The sequence below is a fragment of the Nanorana parkeri genome, unplaced genomic scaffold, assembly GCF_000935625.1.
Source record: "Nanorana parkeri isolate BGI_ZX_2015 unplaced genomic scaffold, ASM93562v1 scaffold158, whole genome shotgun sequence".
In the NCBI taxonomy this organism is placed as follows: Eukaryota; Metazoa; Chordata; class Amphibia; order Anura; family Dicroglossidae; genus Nanorana; species Nanorana parkeri.
The window spans coordinates 1,307,623-1,333,217 of NW_017306426.1; the positions used below are offsets into that span (position 1 = coordinate 1,307,623).

General features: G+C 42.9%; 1 protein-coding gene and 1 long non-coding RNA gene across 2 annotated transcripts in view; one reads left to right on the forward strand and one right to left on the reverse strand.

Annotated features, from left to right (window-relative positions):
* The first annotated feature begins 3,253 nt into the window (after positions 1–3,253).
* Positions 3,254–16,849, forward strand: LOC108785380. Its single transcript, XR_001941127.1, has 3 exons — positions 3,254–3,766; positions 11,641–11,644; positions 16,839–16,849. It is a non-coding gene; the product is annotated as an uncharacterized LOC108785380 (long non-coding RNA).
* The window catches only part of TBC1D9B (TBC1 domain family member 9B), a 64,023-nt gene continuing 46,369 nt past the window's right edge, over positions 7,942–25,595 (reverse strand). The window contains exons 16-22 of the mRNA XM_018554438.1: positions 23,292–23,532; positions 22,269–22,334; positions 19,496–19,567; positions 15,545–15,595; positions 15,050–15,109; positions 10,802–10,908; positions 7,942–8,858 (exon numbers count right to left, since the gene is read on the reverse strand). Coding sequence (XP_018409940.1) covers positions 8,160–8,858; positions 10,802–10,908; positions 15,050–15,109; positions 15,545–15,595; positions 19,496–19,567; positions 22,269–22,334; positions 23,292–23,532 — 1,296 coding nt within the window. The 3' untranslated portion in view covers positions 7,942–8,159. The remainder of the gene's footprint in view (positions 8,859–10,801; positions 10,909–15,049; positions 15,110–15,544; positions 15,596–19,495; positions 19,568–22,268; positions 22,335–23,291; positions 23,533–25,595) is intronic.

Genomic DNA, 25,595 nt, shown 5'->3' on the forward strand with positions numbered 1-25,595 from the left:
AAGGAGGGGTAACAGGCCTGCAGATATATAGCAGGCCTCAGGATAAAAGAAGAGTGGTCAGGTACAAGCCAGGTCGTTAACAGGAGGGCAGCGGCACGGTACAGGAACAGGATCCAAGAGAGTGGTCGGGTAACAAGCTGGGTCGGTGACAGGTCTGCAGATAGGAAGCACGGTTTCAGGAAGCACGGTTTCAGGAAGCACGGTTTCAGGAAGCACGGTTTCAGGAAGCACGGTTCAAGTTTATGGGAATCAGTCAAGTGCAGGCAACACAATACTGACCCAGCTTCCTGACTGCAGGGAGGGCCTAAATACCCTCCCAGGAAGCACCAGGTGATGGGATGATCAGTCACAGCTGGGGCACACCCGCAGGTGAGTACTGGAGCTGCAGGTTCCTTACAGTCCCTGGCTGCTGGAGACACCCGCAGGCGAGCACAGGAACTGCAGGACCTGGCTCCAGCACCACCTGGGGGTGCTCTGGATCCTGACACTATCAGGTTTGGTATGATAGACTCGCCCCTACGCGTTTCGTCACTATCAACGTCCTCAGGGGAGCATGCAGGTCTGAATTACGATACCAAATCCTCCCTTATATAGTGTGTATCAAGTACACGTTGGTGGTGTCATTCTGAGGAAGGCTGCTTTAGTACCTGTGTGAGTGGGATGAAGGAGGGGAACATTTAAGGCTTTCTGGCAGTCTATGAAGTCTAGAGGTTACACAGAGCTGGATATCCATCTCTGGAGCCTGTAGGCACACAGCTAGCTTGCATAGGATCATCCCTCTGCTAGGATGATCTCTATCACATAGAACATTTTCTAGTTTTATTGGTTCTGACCTGGCTTAGTATACTTACTGTGGCAATTGTATTTCTGCCTATGAAAAAAAAAAGTTACAAAATGACTGAAGCCTTCAGTGCCTAATGGTAAATTCAACTGAGATTACATTTCCATTCTGTGATGTAAAAGGTCAAATGAGCCCAGACACAATACTGTGATACTGTCTCCTCCTTCACTCAGTGGCGGCTACAGCTCAGCTCCCTGCCTGCTGATGCAGGTCAAGGCTGGTGGGAGGATGCTCTATATAGCTTCTTAAAATAATCACCACAGCACCTATGTTGGACAAGCTTCTTTTAACGGGCTCTTTGGCACCGCCCGTGTCCAGGAAGGGGTGCTGGGATTTTGTGCTGCCTATCTGCCATGGGGCAGTCACCACCTCCCTAGTGAACTGCTAACATTCACCCTTTTTTGATATAGTTGTTAGATTTTAGGCCCCATTCACACCAGGGTGACAGTGTTTCAGCAGATTTCCTGCGTGATTTTTGTAAGGCCGTTTTTGCGCGTTCCCGTGATGAAACGCGATTAAAAACACCCAAAACACGCTGATCAGCACGTTTCTATATGGAAAACGCGCTGATCAGTGCGACAGACGTTTCGTATCGCACAGTTTCGCGCGTTTGTGTGAACGGTCCCCATAGGAATGTATGGGTTTTTAAATGTCGCCGTTTCAGCACGGAAAAATCCACGCCCTGGTGTGAACAGGGCCTGACTTGTATAGAAGCTGTAAACTATTTTTATCCCTGCAGGCGAATCTGCTGGAAATTGCTCTCCATGGTGCTGAACCCGTGTTTATACACCGTTTCAGCATTAGCAGGTTTAGGTGCCACTTTTTTTAAATCTTAAACCAGAAATTAATTTTTTGGAGCCTCCGGAGCTATTTCTAGAATGTACAAGAATGAATTAACATATTTACACTTTATGACAGATTTACATAACACAGTGCCCTCCTCCAGTGATCTGATGCCCACGCTCTTCCTCGTCTCTTTTTTAGAAACAGGAGAAATTTAAGTGATTTGTAACTCTATAAATCGAAAAGCAATGCAGGTATATAGTGCAACGTCTTGTGGTTCTACAGGGACAAAAGAAACACAAGTATAGATTGCTGGGATATGTAACTCTACCGCAGCCATTCTTTACTTTAACTATAGAGCACAAAAAAGTAATTATAATAAGATGAATGTAGGAACGGGGCAAAATCGTAAACCGTATGCAAATGAAGGTACATTTCTGTGCCTAGATTTGCTGCCTTTGGGGGAGCGTCTACATTTCACCGAGGCAGGTATAGAGGGTAAATTGGACATGAGGGTTTTAAGTAGGAATGCACTGATACCGGTTTTTCTGTATCGAGTACCGATATTTTTATTTCGGTACTTGCCGATACTGACAGTCCCATTAAAAAAGCCAGACGGCATCTAAAGACTCGCCACCTGGCTTCTGGTCGCGAACCGAATTAAACTGTGATCAGACTGCGATCTCGACTAGAGGAAGATCCATGAACCATCGTCTCCAAACGAAATCAGATGGGTGCTGCAGTGATCGACAGATGGCAACCGTCATATAACAGTAGAAGCAGGGACACCGGCAATCCAATGTAAGTTCAAATTGCAGAGGTAAACACAGGCATAGTCAGGAAACATCCACATGCGCTAGAGTGCGATCTAAGTGTTATGTGTAGGAAACATCCTGTGGATGTTTCCTGACTATGCCTGTGTTTACCTCTGGAATGTTTACCTCTGCAATTTGAACTCTGTCCTGGCGGGAATGTGACCTCATACATGACGTCACTGGGTCATAAGATTCTTGCTGATTGGCTCTTTCACTGTGCGTGGTTGCTATGTAGGTTTTTGTTTGTACTTATGCCACGTCATTGAGGAAGGGGATCCTGTGTGGGGAACCTGTGAAACGGTGGTTGCATCTATGCGATATGTTGCACCTCTTAAATAAATAAGACTTTTTTTCATGTTTACATTGAAGTGCTGCTACTCGACTAGAGGAAGCCACGACCATGTGTCAGAGCAGGGAAGATGGCTGCGATTGTGTTCATCACCCGATGCAGAGTTCGTGAACGGAAGCAACATTTTGCCGAACTTCCTATTCGCAAACCGAATTGTTTGCGAACAGAAGCTTTCGTGAACCGAGGCACCACTGTATATGTGATTGTGAGCGAGAACAATATCAGCAGATGCTCCATGGGGATCAATGGAGCATTATTAATAAAATCAGCGATCCCATATCTGCGAACCGCTAATGTACAAAACAGATTAAGCCCTGTGACTAGTAAGATTTGCCATAATATCGGGAATATATAGGTTTTTCAGCTCTATATAGAGTAACAAACATCCATAGACACTGTTCATTCGTTTTATTTTCAGCACAGTGCTTTGAAAGGTGGAAAAAAAAAAGAAAGAAAATGACAGCCATTCAAAGTTTATTTCAATCTTTTGTATTGAATACAAGACAATCGGGTGATTTAAAAACATACATAATGATCTCAGTAAGGTAAAAAAAAAAATTAATAAATTATATTGTGATCAAAGTTAGCCATTGTTGCCATCTAGAATAAAGATAAACACACAAGTCCATACACCATATAGCGTTTAACAGGAAAGAAATGTGTAATCTCAGTCACGTGTCTGGTGAAGCAACATATAGTATTTAAATCCATGAACATCAAAAAGTAACATGATAATCTTACAACACACAGTGAGCTCAGAAGAGGGCTTATAAAAGCTTTATCCAAGATACTGTCAAGAGAAGAGGCCAAGGCTACCACAGTTATCTAGGTATGTAACCCTACATTGTGAGAGTGGTCCTCTTGGCATAACAAGTGTGATAACATGAGCTATGGTTAATATTCTAACACATGAATATATACTGTAAATCATACATCAAGGCTAATGAAAGGCAGTGATCACTGTAAGGGGAAGGGTCTGTATCTGTATGCATGTAGGATACAGAAAACATATGACGACATTATCACTGGTTGGTTTCCACAGACATGCACTTAAAGTGGAACTTCAGACATTTTTTAGTTGTAGGTTTTGGTAGAGTGGGAAAAGGTTAGAACCTCAGCTGTTTTTGCTATTGTGGGGAGATTTCCAGTCTAGGTATTAAGAGTCATTACCAATTTCCTCAAGTAAATGTATTGAGGACAGTATGACATTCCTAGCAGTTTTTAAAACCTCCTCCACTCAATCCAAAATGTAAAGAAAATATTTTGGGTGGGGATACACATTATTTAATGAGGCAAAGATGATTAACAAATGCAGTAATCCATAACAACCCCATTTCCACTTGCTGGTCTCATTTGGTATGAACTATAAGAAGAGCAGAACATAGAAGACATCTACTTAGAGAGACACTGTCACCTGCCCATTCACAGCAAGCTGACAGTGCCTCCTAATAGTGCAAGCATGATGCTACTTCCTTCCTACAAGGCAGTGTTTTGGTCTGGGAATTGACCAGTCAGGCTCGAGCACGGTAACAGAGGAGGTTATATGCTCCCCTATATCTGGAAGCTCCGCTACTAACGAAGCAAGGGCTCTGATGGGACTGGGGAGGGTGCATGGATAGGAGAGTATACCTTGCCGGCAGGGTTGACTATCAGGAAGCGCTGTCACTTCGTTCTAAATGGTCACATTGACAGTGCGTCTTTAATACCTTACTAGTGTCAAACAAACGCGGGGACATTATAAAATGGTACAAAAAAAAGAAACATGCTGTAACATCAGCCCGATGGACATCTCATCTTCTAAGCTATTTCTGTTATGGGAGAAGTCATTAGAAGTTTGATATATGTAATAAGACGTTCCATTCAAAGTTTCAAAAATGAACCCCTAATTAATTTGGACATCTCATGGGAACTTTTACAAGTACACATATAAATAATACTAATCGTGTACATTTTTGGTTTGACTATTAAAGTGCAGTTTTTTTGTTTTTTTTTATTAACTAGGTATGTACAGTGTTTAGAGAGCTTCCTGAAGTGGAAAAAGCAAAGAAGGTAGAACAAATTGTTACGGTAATTGCAGCTTATGCCTCTTATTCAGTGTGTACCTGTACTTTGGGCAACTAACCTCATCCCTTGTGCACAAATACTATCCAGTTCCATGCAAACTTTTGACTTTTCTGAAAGCCAAACACAGGTATGAGCCCATTATGTTCCATGATAGAAAGCAAGCACCTCTTGATTAGTTCCCGAGACACCCGATTTGCATTGTGGGAATGTGGTGTCTGATGAAAACCCAGAAGGTGGAAAACCCTGTGGTTCTTGGGGAACTGCAGAGGCACCTACAAAGAAGTACTTGTACTCTCCAGGTACTGGATTAGAAACACATAAGATTAGTGTAACACAGGTTTGTTATACAGGGTCAGTCCACCCAAAAGTGATATAGTGTTGTCTGATGGGTTAAGCCATTCCTTGACTTCTTATATCTCGGAAAGCAAGATATCCCATAATATGAGGGCTGACTGTCGCTATAAGCCAAAGCCAGTTTTTACATGGCTTAAAGTAGACCTGTAGTGATAACACTTGCATACAGGATCAGGTACTAGAAGGTGCTAGTACAAACCTCCGCTGTTCTATACTGGCTCTGCAGAGCGCCTCTGAAGCCCCAATACACTGCTTATGGGTACACTCGCCTTCTCAATAGTGGAAGCAACTGGGGCAATGTGGAGGACCATCGTATAAACAGGGAGATATGTACCGTCACATAACAGTGTCTTCTTGTGTAAGTCAGTGTTGGTTTATGCTGCTATAACCTTCATTTCACCACCGATCTGCTTCTTCCACTTATAGGAAAACTATTTCCACGTTAATAATGTAGTACATTGAAGGAGACCTGCCTACAGAGAAACATAGACTACTACTGCCAACCTCTGCTTCTAAAAATGCCAGTTCTCTGACCTGCATACTTATTCTGGGTCAATGACTCTGAATGTGCTGGAGCCAGATCAGCAGTTTTTAAAGCTGGTTAGCAAAAGCAGCTTTTCTATTTCTCTCATGAGAGTGTTACTGTAACCTGCTATTTAATAAGTGTAGTGCAAGTTAGTAACTAGGGATGCACTGGTACCGTTTTTTCGGTATCGCGTACCGAAATGTATTTTTCGGTACTTGCCAATACAAAGTACCGGTGCCGTGTGCCCATATTATCATGACCTGTCGCCCAGCTTCCCGATTGCCTGTAAAGCCGGTGTTCTAGCGAAAGAAAACCGGCTTTACTTGCAGAGGCTGCCTGGCTTCCTGACCAATCAGGAAACCGGGTGGCGAGTCATGAGGTGCCGTCCAGGTTCCTGATGTGTCAGGAAGCCAGGCTGTCTAGCAACTAGTGAAGCTGGCTTCCTAGCCAGTCAGGAAGCTGGGCAGCACGTCATGATCCGCCTCCCAGCTTCTTGATTGGCTAGGAAGCTGGCGTCACTTGTTGCTGGGTAGTGTGGGTTCCTGACCAATCAGGAAGCCGGGACGCGAGTCATGACGTGCTGTCTGGCTTCCTGATTGGCTAGGAAGCCAGATTCCCTTGTTGGTAAGTAGCCTGGCTTCCTAACCAATCAGAAAGCCAGGCAGCACCATATGACCCGCCTCCCGGATTGCCTAGGAAGCCAGCTTCACATGTTCCTATGTAGCCTGGCTTCCTGACCAATCAGGAAGCCGGGAGGTGGGTCATTACATGCCGCCCGGCTTCCTGATTGGTTAGGAAGCCAGGCTGCCTAGCAACAAGTGAAGCTGGCTTCCTAGCCAATCTGGAAGCCGGGAGGCGGGTCATAACCCACCGCAAAGCTTTCTGATTGGAAAGGTAGCCGGGTCCATGCTCCCTCTGATCGGAAGATCTCCCTCTGATTGGAAGTTCCGGTATCGGAGCATTTGGGCGAGTATAAGTATCGGTGCATCCCTAGTAGTAACCAATAGCAACCACATTTCAGCGTAGTGTAGCCAAATGAATAGGAGCCCAACTGGTTGATAGAGGTGACTGCATTTTTCACCAAATAGAAAAAGGTTCAACTGCTTTTATCTTTTGAACATGATGGATTTGTTTCTTAAATTGATTTTCATAAACCCATTCTCTCAGCGTAAGCAATCCCTGTTCTTAGACCTAGCTATATATTACAAGTAAATGTGAGTATTCCGCTGTAGAAATGGAATGTGATGACAAAATCATTTAAATAAAGATGATTGAAAGAAAAGAAAAAAAAGGAGATAAGAGAAATGTTACAAATAAAGTAATTTAGCAGCAGCAGCAGCATAATGCATTATGCAAACATGATGGCTGTATCTAGTGTACATGAGTAGTTACTAAACGTAAAAAGGAAGAAAAAAACCAAACATATTCATGGAAAGGTCACAGCGATACAGGCACAAATCTTGAAAACAAATATATGTGAAAGAAAAGGGGAAAAACAGAAGAGAGATGAGCAAGTAACTCAATGACATACAATGCATTGGGAAGTTAAAAAACAAACAAAACAAAACAAAACCAAAAGAAAAAGGGATACTATTCTGTATACCAATATATTGCACTTTAGCTACATGCCTATGACACAGTACTGACTGGCTTCACTTTGGTAGCAGAAACGGGATTCTACAGTACAGAACTTAGGCACAAAACAGACAAGCAAAGAGTCATCAGAAGAAAAGGCAACGGTTACTCCATGTTATCGCACGGTGGAACACCAGTGCCGCGTGTTGCTGTAAGTTCCACATGACAGGAGAACTCTTGCTAGGAGCAGCCAAGCACACACTTAGTGATATGTTGTTGCATATAGGAGGAGTATAAAACCATTCATTAAAATAATCAGAGGAGATAAGCATGCGGAGGTGTAGGCTGCAGGTACGTTATTCTGCAGTGCAGGATTATTTTGACTAGCGGTGCTTTCCTGAAGCGTTGCAGGGGCTACTGGTGGAAAGTGCACAAAATCTGGAGCTAGGAGCAGCTGAAATGGTAACAGGTTAGTGAAAACAATTGCTGTCTTCTGATTGAAGGGTCATTCCATGCAAAAATGATGTCAGTTTTGAGTAGTTGTTGTGGGTTAAATCACCGTCATCTCTTGGAGACTGCTCTTTTTGTTGGAATTCCTCAATCTGCCTCCCCCAATCATATGGCCTCATTCCTCCTGCTGCTTACCCCATAAATTGAACCATCCAATAAGAAAAGCGAGACCCCCCCCATATTGGCCAAGAGAGTGAGGATTCAGATATGGATAGTTTGCTACTAAGGCCTCAATATCATGTGCAATTCAACTTCTCAACATCTACCCAAAACTGAGCTCCATTCTGGATGGAGCAATCCCATAAATTAGTCACAAGCTTCTGAATCATTTAGAAGCAGATTTCATCCCGAGACAGAAGAGAGTTCATACTCGCTGGAGGAACTGATTTGTCTTTCAACTTTCTTCTGCTTCATTTTCTGAACAATGTCCACTTTCTTCTCAAAGTAGCTGACCAAGGCTGGTTCGGTCAACACGGAAGCCAGAATCTGTTCGAAAGAGATAGACCATTCGGCATCGATGGTGCTGCCGTATTTGGGGGTGGCGTTGCCAGCTTCACACCCAACTAACACTGTGTCGTCTGCAATATCCTCACACTGAAGGGAACTGGCGCTAACCATGGAGTAGGAGGAGACTGAGGTGTCATCCTTGGTTTCGTCGTCTGAGGTGGGCTGAGTGGGCGGGCTGTTTCTTTCTTGATTTTCACTTTCAATTGTCAGTTTCTGAAAGTCTTCTTGCATATGCCCTGACTGGGAGTTGCCAGGAACTGGGATGGCGCCAGTGGATTGATCCTGTTCAGTAGCCCTCGACTGCCTGTTCTCCAGGCTGGAATTAGGCTCCTCCTCTTCGCTTGAGGGCTCCCTGGAGACATTTGCCTGTGTATCCTCTGAATTCCTCAGAGGAGGATTGGTGAACTTTTTCCCCACCTCGCCAATACGTAGAAGGAGACTGGCAACTGTCGCTATTGCGTGGTAGAGTTCTTGTTCAACTGGATCCTCACTGAACATGTTGTAGAAAGTCTTGCATAGCTCGATAAATTGTTCCTTCGTAATAGAAAAGATTTATTTGTGGTTAGTACAAACCAAAAAGCTTTACATTCGGAAAAAAGTTTAGTCTTAATATGATGTCAAAGGATACCAATGAAATCTCAGAAAACACACTTATGGATTGATTCACAAACTTGACCCGCATGCATTACTTGCCAAAACAATTGTTACATAGCCATTAAACTTCTCTTTATTGTTTGCGAGGTTCCCATGACAGGTTAGACCTGAACCCTGGACTTGTGCAGCACTATTATGCATGTGTAATGAGTATATAAATATTATGCATGCACGCAGGCACGCACACACGCACATATATATTCTCTCTCATATATTTATCTATTTTTTTCTTTAACCCCCTTAACTTAGTTTTGCAACTTTGTCATATATTAGTAAAACTGTACAAATCTCTGGAACTACTTAGTGCATTGGTTCTCAACCTGTGTAACCTCAGGACCCAGATTTGTCCTTGGCCATTAAGCCATGACCCAAGTCGCACAGCAATGAAACGCACGGCATTAGGGTACTGTGCGTTCTGGTGCGGGCGTACAAACTGTGGGTGCGAGGTGCGTTTGGGGTACTATTCGAATGAATGGCAACGCAACACACCTCCCACACCAGAATGCAAGGTAGGTGCGATTGCGTGGTACAGTTTAAAGCACTGTACTAGTGTGAACAGGCCCTCAAAAACACTGACAAACATACACAGACAGAATTTCACAGACTAACAGACATTCTCACCTATTCTCCCTGCCTTATGAGTACTGGAGTGGATCCTCAGCCTGGGGTCCAGTGAGAGCTGCTGTGCTGAAGCTCCATCCATATATGTGCATTGCTTGCACAGCTCCCTTTCGCACCCTGTAGAGGTGCAGGGAGCCAGAATGTGACGCCACTCCGGTCCCGGCACCTCTACAGGACACAGGAGGGAGCCGTAAGCGATGCACATATGGATTAAGCTCCCTCAAGGCCATAGCCCCAGCCTACCCCACCTCAAGCTCACACTCAGTGCTGAGCAACATATTTTGAATGGCTGCTTGGCCAGAGAACAGACAGTGCTGCGCTAGAGGAAGGCAGAGGAGCCTCTCACCTAGAAAAGTGGAAGGCACATGGGGACCCACTGAACACAGGGTCATGGCCCACCAGTTGAGAAACAAGAACTTGGTATATTCAGGTGTTAAATGGATGTCTACATTTTTCTTTTAATAACAAAGGAAAACTGGCCCCAAAAAATAATTGTAATTTTTTAACTAATAAGCTGTATATTTCTTGTTATGAAAATGACCTGCCACCAAAAACCCCAAACACATTCTCCTAATCCTGACATTTACATCAATATCACATACCTGTGCATTATTTGTTGTGTGCACCTGTAAGTAGGGCCCATAAAAATAGTGTGCATTTTGTAATGTATTTATCCTACCAAAAACAGACACTAACACTGGCACGGGCACTGGCACGGGCATCAGATAAAAAACTTTTTTGTTTTTTTAATACTATCTAAAACACACTGACACTAGCAGTGCTACTAACACTGTCCCTAATGCTATCCATCTTTCTTTTTTCTTTAACAGATTGAATCTCTTTCTCCTCACAGACAGACATAGGGACATTGGGGAGGAGTCTCGTAGGCCCTGTCCAGACTAAGCGGGCATCGTTTCTGTGAATTTGCACGCGCGGTTTCAGCTAGCTTTTTTGGGAAAAGTTAAATGGATTCTAAACTGAGAAATATGTAAGCTGCCACTGCTGACCTCCCTCAGAAAATGCTGGATTTGATACGTTCTGAGTCACTGACTTTTTTTTTGTGGCTCAGTGACCTAGAAAATATTGTAGCCAGAGACAGCCAGAAAACTAAAATGTATTTTAGAAGAGAAGGGCAGTTAGTCTTTGCAGTTAGTTTCCCTTTAAAAACTCTGTATTGATCCAAGAATAACTTTTATATTTACCTGATTCATTTTAGGCACGTCCTTTATAGTCTCTTTCCTCTGCTCTTTCTCACTGGCCCACATCCGCAAGTAATACTTGTAGTCAGGAGCATGGTTTGTTTTCTCCTCTGAAACATGGAAATTATTATTAAAATCAGGTCAACTGTAGAATTATGTGGTTCCTGGTCTTGGGCAGGACTTTTGGATGCTCAAAATGGCTAACAGTTTCACCTAAAGTTTTTTGGGATAAGAGTTCAATTACTTTGGCCCATTCTTTCAGCCAGTTTTGCTCCCGGTTGTTCCGGCTAGCGGTGACACTGCTGCATATTTTGAAAAAATGCCAAAGATTCTGCGTTGGACTGAGTTATGGGTTTGGCAAACCATTGCAGGGCATTCACCTTTTGTTCCAGTGCCACTCCAATGTTTTGGCCTGGTGTTTAGGATCAAAGTCTTGGTAAAAGAACAACTTCTGCCCAAGCTTCACTTAGTTTTTTTTAGCACACGGAAATAGGTTTTCATGCAGTATTCCCCTGTAATAACCACCACACATCCTTCTATTTTAATAACAGCCAATTCAAAAGCAACCTCATAGTATAATGCTACCATCGCCACGCTTCACTTTAATCTATGGTGCAGATAACATAAATGTTACACTCGCCATAAAATCCTTTTCTTGGAATCCATTCCATTTCACAGGAAGTATTTCTCCTTCAGGTTATACTGCTGCCTACAGGAGGATTGGACTGGCAAACAAAAGAAACAAAAAAACTGAAGCCCATGGTCACCCCTCCTACTACCAGCTTGCCTCAGTTGTGTAGCAAAGCAGTACAGAGAGCATGATCATAAACACAGAGGGTGAGACTTGTGTCCCTTAATGGACTCCAAGAAAAGGATTTTACAGCGAGTACAAAAATCTTACTTTCTTTCTCATCCATTGAGGGACACAGAAAGTCTTTTACCTTTGGGCATTCAACTAAGGTGAGGGCAACACAGCAAACCAATGTTAACAGACCCAAGAAAAAAAACAAACAACAGAGCTGGGGACTACATGACACTCATAGAGCTACCTGAAGGACCTCACACCCAAAGCTGGCATCAGATTAGACCTGAACATCCACCTGGTAGAACCGCAGGGTAAATGTGAGCAGAAGACCAGGCCTTGCAAATATGGGAAACAGTAGTCTGATCCATAAATAGCCCAAGAAACACTCACAGATCTAGCAGAGTATGCCTTGACAGGAGGGGTGGAACCCAAGCCTTGAGACCATAAGCTTTAAAAATGGTCTGTTTGGCCCACGGAGAGATGGTGGAGTGTGAAGCACCTTCCTTCTTTTTGAAGGAAGCAGAAGATAAGACACTCTTGCAGCTCAAACCACATCCAGGCAACGGAGGGAAACTGAAGCTGAACAGAGGGACAGAAAACAATGTCCTCATTGAGGTGCACGGTCTACACTACATTAGGTAGGAAGTTTGGGGCCCTAACACTGTCTTGTCCTTGTGTGGAACCAGAAAAGGTTCTTTACAGGATAAAGATGCAAGCTCAGACACTCAGCTGACAGAGGTGTAGGCTAATCTGGAAAAGCCACGGAGTGTCTATTAGGAGTCTTATCAGGTCGGAGTACCACATCTACCTGGGTCAATATGGAATAAGGAGGATCACTTGATTGTTCTCCATCTCAATCCTGGGAAGCAGGCTCTGCCACTAGAGCTTTCACTAGAGGATCCCTGTACCTGGAGACAAACCTGTCCAGCTTGTTGATAAACTTGGAGGCTAGGAGATCCACATCCTGCATTCCCTACCTGTGGCACAGCTGCTTGCTGTGGAAGACTGCCTGGAAATTGTGTATGCATTGAATGTAAATGGACAAGACTGGAACGTAAAGTTCTGCTCAGGACAGGATACGCACTACCGCCTTTGCTTTGGCGAGACTTCTTGTTTCTCCCTGATGGTTGATATAACACACTGCCGTGGCAAAGTCCAAATGATGAAGTTACAGAATGTTGATCTGGAGACAAGAGTCCTCCAACATCCAATAGGATGCACAGGACTCCTCCCCAGCCCAAAAGGCTGGCACCGGCCATGTGGCTCCTCCAAAAAAAACAAAGGACATTTCTGATTCCAGAGCCAGATTCTGCAGCCACTAAGCCAAGGACAACCTGGTAGTTGGTGCCAACGAATTGGTCTATCCAGACTGACATGCCTTACCAAAACAGAATATTGCATTGTAGGGGTTTGGAGTGAAACTACCTCGAAGTAGTGAAGTGTATTTGGGACTAGACCCAGATACATCTAGATCCATAAATATGTTCTAGTGCTGACTTCTGAAGGATCCATCTGAACTGTTGCAATGTCTGGACAGTCATTTGATAATGGTATCCAGAGTAGATCCAAGAGGCCGTAATCCTCAAAGGCCATGCAAATCAAGCACATCTTTGATTCAGGTTCCGCAGTCCAGCATTTAGTCAAAATGTCCTCCGTATGCGTATGGATAGGAGAACTATGCGAGAAATGAGACGGGAAACCACCAGCAGCCTGTCACAACTGTAGCTGAAAGCTACAATAATTTGCTTCAAACCTTCTGTGATCAAGGGATAAACTGCAGCAGAGACTTTTTAGACTTGATCAGTCAGACAGTGTTTGGAAAAGAAAGTCACAGCTAAGACAGGCTAAAGAGCAGGATCTGCCATAGACAACAGGGCACTGGAGAGAGCTTGCACTCACTTACTTGCTGGGACCTTAAAGACAGGTGCATCCTTCACTGGAATGGTAGTCACTTTGTTGAGGCAGGACCCTGCCGTATCCACAGTGGGAGCAGACCATTTCTTAACAAAGTCCCTTTCAGCTACAAGGCTAATAACAGCTTGGGGGAGCAAACATCTTGTCAGGATGTTTCCAATCACCATAGAGGAAGACTTTAAACAGCAAGTCTTTGTGATTTCAGGGACCCTAAAGAACCCAAGACTGGAAACAACACTGGTAGAAGCAACAGGTTAATCCTCTAGTTTCAGACGGGTGTGCACTACATAAATAAGAGCCAAAACAGTCTCTGTCAATTTTAGAGTAATGGCAAGGACTGGAGTGACTCAGAATCAGACAGAGTCTAAGCAGCTGATGACTCAGAAGCTATGGACAGAGCAGATACAGAATTTGCAGGGGAAGGCATTGAAGCATGCTTGTGGCAAACTGGGAGATTTGGGCAACAAGGCCATGCATGACCATAGCAAAATCCTCTTGCAATGAAGGCAGAGAAGCTGGCCACACAGGACGGAGCAACGGATGACTCTAAAGATTAGACTCCAAGCTGCAGAGGTCAGCACCATCAGTAGGCATACAGCAAGCGGCTCTGGAGCATTAGTGGAGTGAGAGCGGGGGGCCCCCAGTACACTGGGAGTGTCCTTTGAGTAGAATCAGACATTTTGAGGCTGCTGGTAGTAGGGCAACATAAAGTTCAGGGTACAAGGCAAGACATCATATATGCACAAAACTGAACCGCTGGTAGCAGGGGAGAGTCAGATGGCCAGAGATAAATTGCAGTCACTGTATGCAGCCAGCAAAAAATGGACCAAAGAGCAGAGTTCCACATGATTCTTTGAAAGCAGGAGCAGCAGTGAGCAAGATGCTTTCACAACACAGAATGGTGGGAAAGAGCGTGTGGAGCATGCATGGAACACTCTACCTAGCAGATAATGTCAGTGTTCAATCCCTCAGCGTTAACCCCTTTCGTGGTAGGAACTGGCAGAAAATGGGAATTTTAAGGATTGCCCAGTGGTTCAGACAAATAAAGTGGTGCTCAGCCTAGGAGGCCGACAATTCTGCTCACAGAGTGAGTTGTCAGACAGGGAAAGTGCTTAATATTCAGGGGTCTGGACCTATAATAAATGCTCCACAGCTAATTTCTTACAAAAATAGTCTGGAAAGCACCTCACACAGAACCCAGTGCTGCCTGAAGGACTCATTTGACCACTGAACCTTTTCTCACACTTCCCAACTGGATCACGTAGATTTGAAAAATTCCAGACATGCTTTCATATGGTTATTTTTCAGTACTGGTCTCTTTTGTGTCGCCCTTCCATATGGGCCAATGTTTTGCAGAGGTTTTATATGGTTGACTAGTCCACAGGCATGCACACAAATTGTTAATTTCACACCAAATGTGTTTTTTTTTCTTACCAAATGTGCGCATTTAGAATAAGTTGACAAAAGATAAAAGGTAAATCACTATGAAGGACAAGAAGGAAAACAGAAACCAAATAAAATTGTATAAATACCTTTTTTATCTTGGGGGTCCCCATTTTCTGGTGTAGACCCATTGCCTTGCCCATCTGCATCTGGAAAAAAAGACAGAAGAGTTGGCAAACAGAATAAAGGTTCAACGGCCCATAGTAAAAGTTTTTGCACATTTTGCATGCTAAACATCTCCATAAACATGTCATCTTCAATGCACTTGAAAAGCGCTTTTTTGTTTTTTTGTTTACAGGAAATGGTCCTTGTATTTTTTTGTAGATAACTTAGCATAAAAAATAGCTACATTTACCATGTGTGGGCAACATCTATGAATAAACCACAGTAGCTAGGTAGTCCTACCAAAATATTTCATCCTCTTATTTGGTTAATAAAGACAATCACGATATGGTCAAATCTAAATGTTTGAAAGTGACCTACATGTTTAAAAGTAATAAGGACATCTAAACCTACATTATGATACAATGGCTACTTTATACACTCATCGGGTGTTCGGTTCCCACACAAAAGAAACAACTAACCTGGGAACTCACTCTGCAGAATAAGATCCAGTTCGGAGAGAAAAGGAGATACTGCAGTCGGAAAGAAAGGGGACAAAGTTCAGGGCGGCAGGAGGACCAGAAAGAAAGATAAGAAAGGAGAAAAAAAAAGATGGGAAAATCAAATAAAAGGTAACCTCCATTAAGGTGGACCTAACACAGCCAAAAAATGCCTAAGGTAACAACAGTGCTATTCCTAAATGTACCTGTGGTAGTATTAAACTGATCCCTCTGTGCTTCAAATGCCCAGGTCATGCACAGGACCTCAATTTCTCTGCAAATCAAGACTAAGCCCAGCACTTGTTAACATGAGACACTTTTTAGGCCAGGGCATGTTCACTTTAAGGAGTGTCCTTTATCTGACAGTGAAAGTAGGAAATCTCAATCTCGCCTATAGATACTGCTATATCACAAATCATAACAGATACAATCATAGTCATTAAGGCAGTATAAAGACCAATGAGGAGGAGCATATTGCAGTACCATATTGCAACCAAACATATCTAGGCTCACAAGTAAAAACATATGTTTTCTAGAGTGGATTCAGTTACTCCTGATCAGTCCTTAAGGATTTCTAGCTTTGTGATTAGCAATTATATACTGAAAAAGTTTAATGTTTACAATGCTAAGAATGCTTAAATACCATGAAAATATGGTCTTAGACACTCAGACCTCGTCTGAATAACCTGAATAAAGTACGGTAACTGCGATGCTCACACTTAGCCAGTTCTGTTTGCTGTTCACAGCTCTACACCAGGCTGTCAGACTACCAGGAGGGTAATGATCTAAGAGATCATTTAGAATCTCGCCCTTGCAAACTTAGCACATTACTGGGACAGATACTCACTTAACAATAAATGTTGGTAAAACAAGAATGCAAAAGTAGTGGAACCAAAAAAAAGACAGTTTAAAAAAAAAAAAAAAAAAAAAACTCTGAAAGCCACTGCCAGGGCCATGAAAAAAAGAATTTGAAGTAAATAAAGAATGGACATGTGTATAATATGTATCTCCGCTTCTGCATTATAATTATTCCTCCTCATTGCTTTTATATACTTGTCAAAACACAAGTGTCAAACTGTAAGACAAATATGTCTTCTAACTGAGCTCAATGCTTACAACAGACACTCAAGAAAGCATTACATAACCAAACTGCTAGTAAAGTATATTTAAAGCCTATCTAAAAACTGTTTATTTTGGATGGATCAGGGCCTGATTAAAACCCCAGACAAGGTTTGATTTTTTTTTGTCCCATTGAGGAGATTCTCCTTCAAGTAAGGTACAGTAAGTCCTCTCAGACAGATTGTAGATTCCTCTTCTATTCCTGTAGATTCCTCTTCTATTCCTGTTTCAGTGACAACAAATTTTTTCACTTTCGGACCCAGTGACAATGGTCATCAGAGCAAACATGGAGGGTGACTCTCCCCAGTGTGGACACAGCAATAAAAACCTGATATTGGTTCTAGCACCTCAACACGATCTAAAATGAAAATAAATAAAAATCCATAAAAACCTCATCTTCCACTGAGGGACGCAGAAAGTCTGAAACCTATAGGAGGATTAGAAACTGACAAAAAAAAAGGATTTTACAGTGAATGCTAAAATCCTATTATTTTCTTTCACGTCTACCTAAGGACATAGAAAGTCGTAACGCTTTGGTATGTTTAAAAGCAGTCCAACTAGGGGGATCAGCAACACAGTAAACAAATACCAAGAGACCTCAGAAACAGTAATGCTCTAAAGGGTTCAAAAGGGCAGTTTATGAAGTGCGGAGAGCCACATTCAGATCTTAAGGAGTCACAGGGGAATGAACAGTGGAAGCCGCATAGGAGAAACCCTCAACAAAGGTCTAAATTAAGGAATGAGAAGTCAATTGTCCCTGAAGCAGAACAGCAAGAGCAGAGACCTGACCCGTATTGTTGCCAAATGCTGGTCCAGACCTAGCTGTAACAAGGAGAGCATTCATTCCATGGAAAATCTCATAAGGTGGAAGCCTCGGGACTCACACCAGTAGACCTCTAAGCTTTTAACATCATAGAAATAACTGATTTAGAGATTCCCTATCTCTTAGAACCTGGGCCTCAACAGCCATGCCATAAAAGCCAGTGACCTTGAAGCAGGATGGTAAATCGGTCCCTGAGACAGAATATCCGGACTGGTCCAAGGAGTGTCTGCCATCAGGTCAGTGTACTATATGTGCCTGGTCCAATCCAAAGCTGTGAAGATCATTGGAATGCCCTCCATCTCAATCCTGTGATGCAAACTGCAAAGAAACTTAGTAGAAAAGGCATAGATCAGGGTATTGTGAACCCAAGGAGCCACCAGAGCTTGGAGGTTGCAAGAATGTTGTAACAAAAATTACTTTTCTTGATCTGCAGTGAGGGATGAGCCTTTCCAGACTGTACCTAATGCTTTTATGACTGAGGGAGATGGGTGTTTTTGCCATCTGTGGCCTTCTTGATAATGGCATCCAGAATAGACCTGAAAGGATGTTGTCCCTCGGAGGACATGGAGTAAATGCCTCTTGGACTTTGGTTCTGCAGTCCAAGACGTGTCCTCCTCATGTGAACTGACAGGAGACTCATGCAGGAAATTAGATGAGAAACCATCCAGCAGCTTGTCATAACTGTAGCTTAAGGCTGGGGCCATTTGCTCCAAACGTTCATCAACCATAGGTATACACTGTAATAGTAACCAAATCCCTTCTAATAGATGTTGATCAGTCAGCCAGAGTTTGGCAAAGCAAAGTCACTTTGAAGACAGAATGAAGATCAAGCCCCGCCATTGAGAACAGGGCCCTATAGAGGGCCGGCAACTGCTTAATCGGTGGGGTCCTTACAGGTGCATCTTCAATTGGAAAGGTGGTCGCTTTATTAAGGCGGGACACTGCCTGATCGATAATGGGGGCAGTGCACTTTTTCACAAAACCCTCTTCAACCTGGTACAAGGCTAATAAGTGCTTGGGAGAAGCAAATATAGTATTAGAGTGTTTCTAAGCTCCACATAGGAAGACTTGGAACAGTGGGTGCACCGGAAAAGTCTTGGTAGTCTTAGGAGCTCTATAGGACCTCAGATTGTAAATAGCACTGGTAGAAGCAACAGTCTAATCCTCTAGTTTTAAAGTGGTGTGCACAATGTCAATAAGAGCTGAAATAGTCTCTTTCCGTTTGGCAGTGATGGCAGGAGACTGCAAGTCCTCGGTGGCAAGTTTGTCTGGAAGGGACTGGAATGACTCATAAATCAGTCTTAGTGGCTGATGGCTCAGAGGCCGCAAGTAGAATAGATACAGAATCTTCTGGGGAAAGGCACAGGAGCTCGCTTGTGATCTCTGGGGAATTTGGGCCATAGTAAAAACCTCCTTGAAAAGTTTAGAGGAGACAACCAAGCCCAATAGAGCACGTGAAGACTCTGAAGATGGAACATACCTTAGCAACAGAGGACATAATTCCAGACTGCTGACATCAGTGCACCAGATGGCCATAGGTGACCAAAGTCACTGTAGGCGGGCAACATCAGTTGACTTTTAAAAGGGTGGGGGGCCTGGAAGGTATATGCATAAAGATTACATGAAAGAAAACAAATTGGTATGTTAATTGGCAGTTTTATCCTCCTCCATCAGATAGATAAAGCCTTGAGATCAGGCAGGAGAAACATAAGTCTTCATGCAGCATGACACTGAGGCTGATGAAAGTTCTGCTCCAAAAAGGAGAGACTACAAATGAATAACAGGACATACACCTATCCCTGAGACTACACTGGTATAACAGCCTAAGAGTGGAGATTCGGATTGGTAAAAATGCTTTTTCCTGGCCGGTTTTCTTTACACGCTCACTTCATTTATATCTTTTAGGAGCCAACAAGCACGAGCATGTGTCATCTTGAAGTGCAATGTTACTTTCAAGCTTGCCAAAACCATTTCAGAAGTTGCCTACTTACTTTCAGGAGCTACATCCTCAGTGAAGTAATTAGTGGCTTCTAGGGCGGATTCTGTTTCTTCTGAGCTCAGAGCTAAAGTAAATGAGAGAGACAACCAGATTACACTTTCAGAAAACCCCAAATAATATAACCTTAGCAGTCAGTGAAGAAGGTAAAACCATAGTGAATATTAGTGACTATTAGTAAATCAAAATTGGTTACAGAAGGTGGGCTCTGAATATTTCAGGACAAAATACTTGTAGTTGGAGCAAGGGTAGCCAACGCTAATTTCCATACAAAGTCTATAAAGCCTATTGGCAATATAACAAATGAATATTATTTCCTTTCAGACACATGTAAACCAATATTCTTGTCATTATAATTTTGATTTTCTGGTCTGTTTAGAAGGCTGAAAAGAGGATACAGTATCCACCCCAAACTCTGACCAGCTAGAAGATATAATCTCCTCCAATGTGTTCAGCATCTGTCCAGTGTCTTGGATGGGATGTGCCTAGATGAGTGACAAGTAAGACCTTTTTGAAGGGGATAGCCTTACAGGTACTGTTTTTGCCATACTTCGTTTTCTGATTAGCACAACTTTTTCTACAAGAGAGCCTCTATAAATTAAGTTTGTTGGAATAACGAAGGGCTGAACAGAATACTGTTGTGAGAGAGTAAAAACTGAAGAGTTAGAATGTACTGTTATATGCAATACATAAGCCAAGCTATTACTGCAGTGTGGGGAACAATAATGTATGCTTGAAGTTGTTAGGTTCAGTAAGATTGAAAGTCACTGTTGTAGGGAATGTCAGAAGTTGCAAATATTGTGGTAGCAAATAGTTATAAGGAACAAAAGGAGCTAGAATTATTGTTGCAGGGTCCAGTGTGATCGCCATAGAGTCAGTTCCTTCATTACTAGTGTTCCTTCTGTGACAGTCCTGCAGTTGGCAGGGACTACCTGTCTGTGATCACACACTATTCAGGTCAGGCCAGTATGTCTTCAATTTTGTTATGAATTAACTATATGTTACTGGTCCAGACCCGAGGCAGTTTTCCTGTCCCTATCTCTGCAAGTCACTGTTGCCAGTACCCAGCAGGCCTATGCTAGGTTGGCTTGGTTAGCTGACTGGCCACTATGTGGAAAGTTAAAATTTCTCCTGTTGCTTCTGAACTTGCTTATACTTTTCTTTGCAAGTTGGCCACATTTGATTTCTGCTCATGCTTACTGAGCACCCCTATTCTTTCTCACTAGATATTGATGATGCAGTTCTATTGTGAGCACGTGAACGCGCAGGGAGTGGTAGCAGGCATAAATGTGTGGAATCACGCGCAATATATGAAGCTAAATGAAGAACTGACCAGTCAGCCACTGTCTCTGTGCTGCATAGAGAGCCTGCATAGTGTGCCATGTTAACTTTTCGCAGCTCAAGTACAAGACAAATATCACAGATTCCTCCATCCACGCTTCTGTTTTTGTTCTCCAGGTTCCACCAGGCAGATATTCAGGACTAATCTGATGCCAGCTTCGGCCATTAGGTCCTTTAAGTGATTATTTGAGCTGCAGGCAGTCAACAGTTCTCTGGGTCTGTTAGCCTATTTACTATGTTGCCCTCCCCTCTCTGCTGGACTGTTTTTGGATGTCCTGACAGTCTAAAGAATTCCTGTGTCCTCCAATCGACCAGAAAGAAAATTGAATTTTTGTACTCGCCATAAAATCCTTTTCCTAGAGTTCAATGAGGTTTTTTTTTTAAGCTCTCGGATATACTTTGCTACAAAACTGATGATGGTTGTGGACTGAGTTATACTGGGATGCCAATCTTTTTCGTTGTCGGTGTCCATTTCTTCTGTAGATAGCAGTATAACCCAACTGTGTAAATTGTTCCTGAGTTCCTCAATTTGAAAAGGATTTTACAGCAAATACAAAAATACTTGTATTTATTTTTTTGCTACTTCGTCAACCTAATTTCAACAAAAAATGCACCGAGAGATATGTATTCTATTACCGCCATCACTTTTCTGATAAGACTAGTTGCCAGACAGTTTCTGGCTTTAACACTTTCTGAATCACTGACCCAGAATGAGCTTGCAGTAAGTGAGGTCAGAACTTCTGATCCTCTCAGAATCCGTGACTAAGAAAATATTGAAGCCAGAGACCGCCAAGAAAATGGCATATTTAGAAAAACATGTCAGGAATGGCAATCTACAAATAACACATTTCTATTGACTTAAAGCCAACTCGTGGTTTGCCCAAATTGCTGTTTGTAAGATGTGCACAGAACCTCAAAATCAGCTCTCTCTCCGATTTTCTCCATTTTTCATGATTCCATGGAGGGTGAAGCCTACACCTGTGGAGGACCTTCATATTTTAATTGACAGCTAACTTTGCTATGATTGTTCGGAAGTCTCACTGTTTTGTAAGGAGACAGGCGAAACTGAAGAAGTGGTCTGTTATGCAGCCAAGTTATAACAGAGAGTGCAAAGCTTCTTTATTAAATTACATTTATTATAATAATGATCCACTAGCTTTCTGAAGCCAGTGAAGCACTAAACATATCGCTGCATTTTATAAATGTGTAATGCGGTATGGCCGTAATAAGGAGTCCTGCGTCTCTGCACAATCACATTCAGCGAATCTGGTTGCAGTGTTTTTAACACTTCCTAATGCTGCTTCTGCAGTAGGATGATTATCTTACAAAATAATTCTCATACAGCTCAGCTCATGACATAGCTCCTTTCGATGGGTGCAGTCAACAGATTCTCAGCATGTGCCTGAACATGAATTTGTATTACTTACCAGGGGGTAGATGTAATTTATAGAGAAATTTCAGCTTATCTGTCATGTCGCCATGATACATTCCACCTAACAAAGCAAAAGAGTGCGAATTTAATAATTGAAGTAATAACAAAAATCCCAATTTCCCAAGTTGTCAAAACATGGCTGTAGCAAAGCTCTATAACCATAAGGCATACTGCACTACAAATTTGTTCCTATTGCAGTTGGTCAGAACCTTGCAATTAGATATTTAAGCGGATGACATATCAACATAATTAGTAAGATTAGTGAGCATTTGAAGGGTAAATCTGTCTGTGAAAATATCCCTTTCCATACTTGGCTTAGGACCATGGCACCAAAACTGAAGGTCTAACAGAACTATTGCATGTAGGTGTAACTTATACCTGATTATATTGGGACAATTTTATTGAATGAACAAAGTTTAACAAAATGATTAATTTGCAAAGAGTCAATATCATGTCAGATGGAGCATTGATAATTCATGAAAGTGCTAGTTATCAGGCTCCAAAATGCATTACATAAAATGCCCAATCGTGATGCATTTCTTTTTAGAAGCTCACCCTTAAGCTGGCCATGTATGCAGAACAGGAGCAGTTAGCAGACATCCCTTTTGGAGGAGGGAAAATCAAATCGGCTGTGATAAATCCATCACAGCTTATCCACTAAAAATGTCTGGGCAGTAGACGTCTGCCGTGGTCAGCTAGGGCTTACAGAGATATGAACATTCCCCCCAAAAATGGTGAGAGACTGGATTAGACAAACATCCTCTGGTCTCCCTACGCACATTAAGACTTGTCACAGGACCTCCAATAAGCACAACTACAAGCTTAACCTGCCAAACTGCGTCTCCATATTAACAATAGATAATGGGAGAACCAGGTTTATAAGCCGCTGGAGGAGAATGCAGAATCCTTTCTTAATCTGCCAACTGCAATGAACTATTCACTATTTCCCAGTTTTCACTTTACTGAATAGAACAACAATCCCTAGAAATGTATGACAGATATTTCTTTGATTAAATACCTAGTCCAGTGACAAATTCCTTAAAGTTTATTAACGAGTCCTTGTTGCTGTCCAACAAGCGGAAAATCCGTGTTGCTAGTATGGTGGCGTGAGGTCCAAAGGACCATGGAGTGAGCTGAGAAAACAACTCCTGGAACTGGTCCAGATCAATGCGGTATTGCTCCAGGTAAGGCAAGCTGGGGTCATGGCGATTGCTGGATGCACGGTTCCCACCCCAGTAACAGCTCATTAAATGCTGAGCCTGCGTGGAAAATATACAAGATTACATTACAAGAAAATCCTCATGTAAAAAATACAATGCCTATTGTGTTATATGCAAAAGTATGCAAGAAAGCTGCACACCCTGAATTAACCTTTGAGACCTGGGCTGAGAACAGGGATGCATCGATACCGATCGTAGTATGGATGGCGATACAGAGTATTTGGGCGAGTACTCGTACTCACCCAAATACTCCTGATACTTACCCCCCGATACCAGAACTTCTGTTTGCCCGACTCAATGCTAATTGGCTATGAAGCCGGCTTCCCAGCCAATCAGCATGGAGCCGGTCAAACAGCATGTAGCCGGCTTCCTGGCCAATTAAGAAGCTGGGCCACAGTTAAAGACCCGCCTCCCGGCTTTCCGATTGGCTGGGAAGCCGGCTTCCTGGCCAATCAGCATCGAGTCGGCCAAAGAGCATGGATCCGGTTTACCGGGAAATCAAGAAGCTGCCCGGCTTCCTGATTGCCCGGGAAGCTGGCTCCATGCTACCGAAAGTACCGGTACTCAGTATCGGCGAGTACCGAAAGATAAATAATCGGTACTCTTACTCAATACCGGAAAACCGCTATCGGCGCATCCCTAGTTGAGACTAGAATTCTTTTTAACTTACTTTATATATTTTCTGAATAAAACATTCAATTCCCTTAAAAAGACATGAAATAACAATGGCACAGTTAACAAGATGTAAAAAGTTGAAGAACTTAAAGTTTTTATTGCTTTCCGTGTACCTATTGGGATAGATTGCCTTCCAGGCCTTGGGCCTCAGACAGAAAAGGAATAAAGGGACATTTTCTCCACAGGGACACAGACAGAAATAAAAGCCTGAGGCTCTAACCCTTATAAATTCCATTTAAAAAATAATGTTTATCCAGAGTTGGGAGCTTACCAGTGAGGATCTCTGAAGTGTCTACTGAGCAAAGCAAAAAATGGAGCAATGTCAGGTGATAAAATAACGATTCCTGAGAAATAAAGGCATTCAATATCTAATTATTTCATGCAAAGAGGGTTAAAACTTCTGTCAGGTTTGTAGTTTCCTTCCCTATTGAGGATATTCCCAAAGCTGTTGCTTAGGATACCCCAGTCTGGATAGCTACTGTGTAGACTAGTTTTAGCAGTGTTTTCTGAAGTCCTGGTTGAAGTTACCAAAGAGAAAAATATCTAATATTCCTGGTTGAAGACAAAAAAAATAAAAACAAGGACTAGCAAAAGAGTTTTACAGCAGAGCTGAGGAACAGAGGTCCAACTTCCTAGGACACTAGCAAAGCATGGCACTAGGAGGCGGGAAAATATGGGGGCTGGCTTAACATCTTTTGCTTGCCAGTGTCCAAACCTCCTGTAGATGGCAGTATAACCCAATTGTCTAAGATTTACTGCATTCCTGTGTTTTCATAAAGAAAATTGTTTTATTGCTTTTTGTGTCTCACTGTGGAGATTTTACCTCAGTTCCTGTTCTGCAGGACACACATGAAACAGACAGGACATTCTCCCAAACGGGAACCCAGCAATTAACAGTTGACAGTTCCCTTTCCCTCTTTATCCAGAACTGAAAATAATTGACGTCTGGAGTTGGTCTTCAGGTATAATCAGAACCTAGCAGTAGTTTTTAGAAGCAAACGGGAGGATAAGACGCCAGGGCCTCTACGCACTGGAATGTAAGCCGGCCAACTCCCTGCGTTCGGGGGTGTGGGGTTGTATTGAAGTCAATGGCACCGCAGGCATGCCCCCCGCCCACAGTACGATCGCCCGCACCTGGAACGCAGGAACATTAGTGCCTGCATTCCAGTCCAGTGCGATCTGCAAAAATAGTGCTTGCAGCATTTTTGCGGATCGCACTGGACTGGAACGCAGGCGCTAATGTGCCTGGGTTCCGGGTGCAGGCGATCGCACTGTGGGCGGGGGTAATGGGAGGACTGCCATTGCCTACAATGCACCGCCACGCCCCATCCCGCCCCTGAATGTAGGTGTTTTTTCGTTGATAGATCTCATTGAGCTCGTCATTTGAAAGTAGATTTCCAGAGGAAAAATTGTGGGCGCCCTGTTAT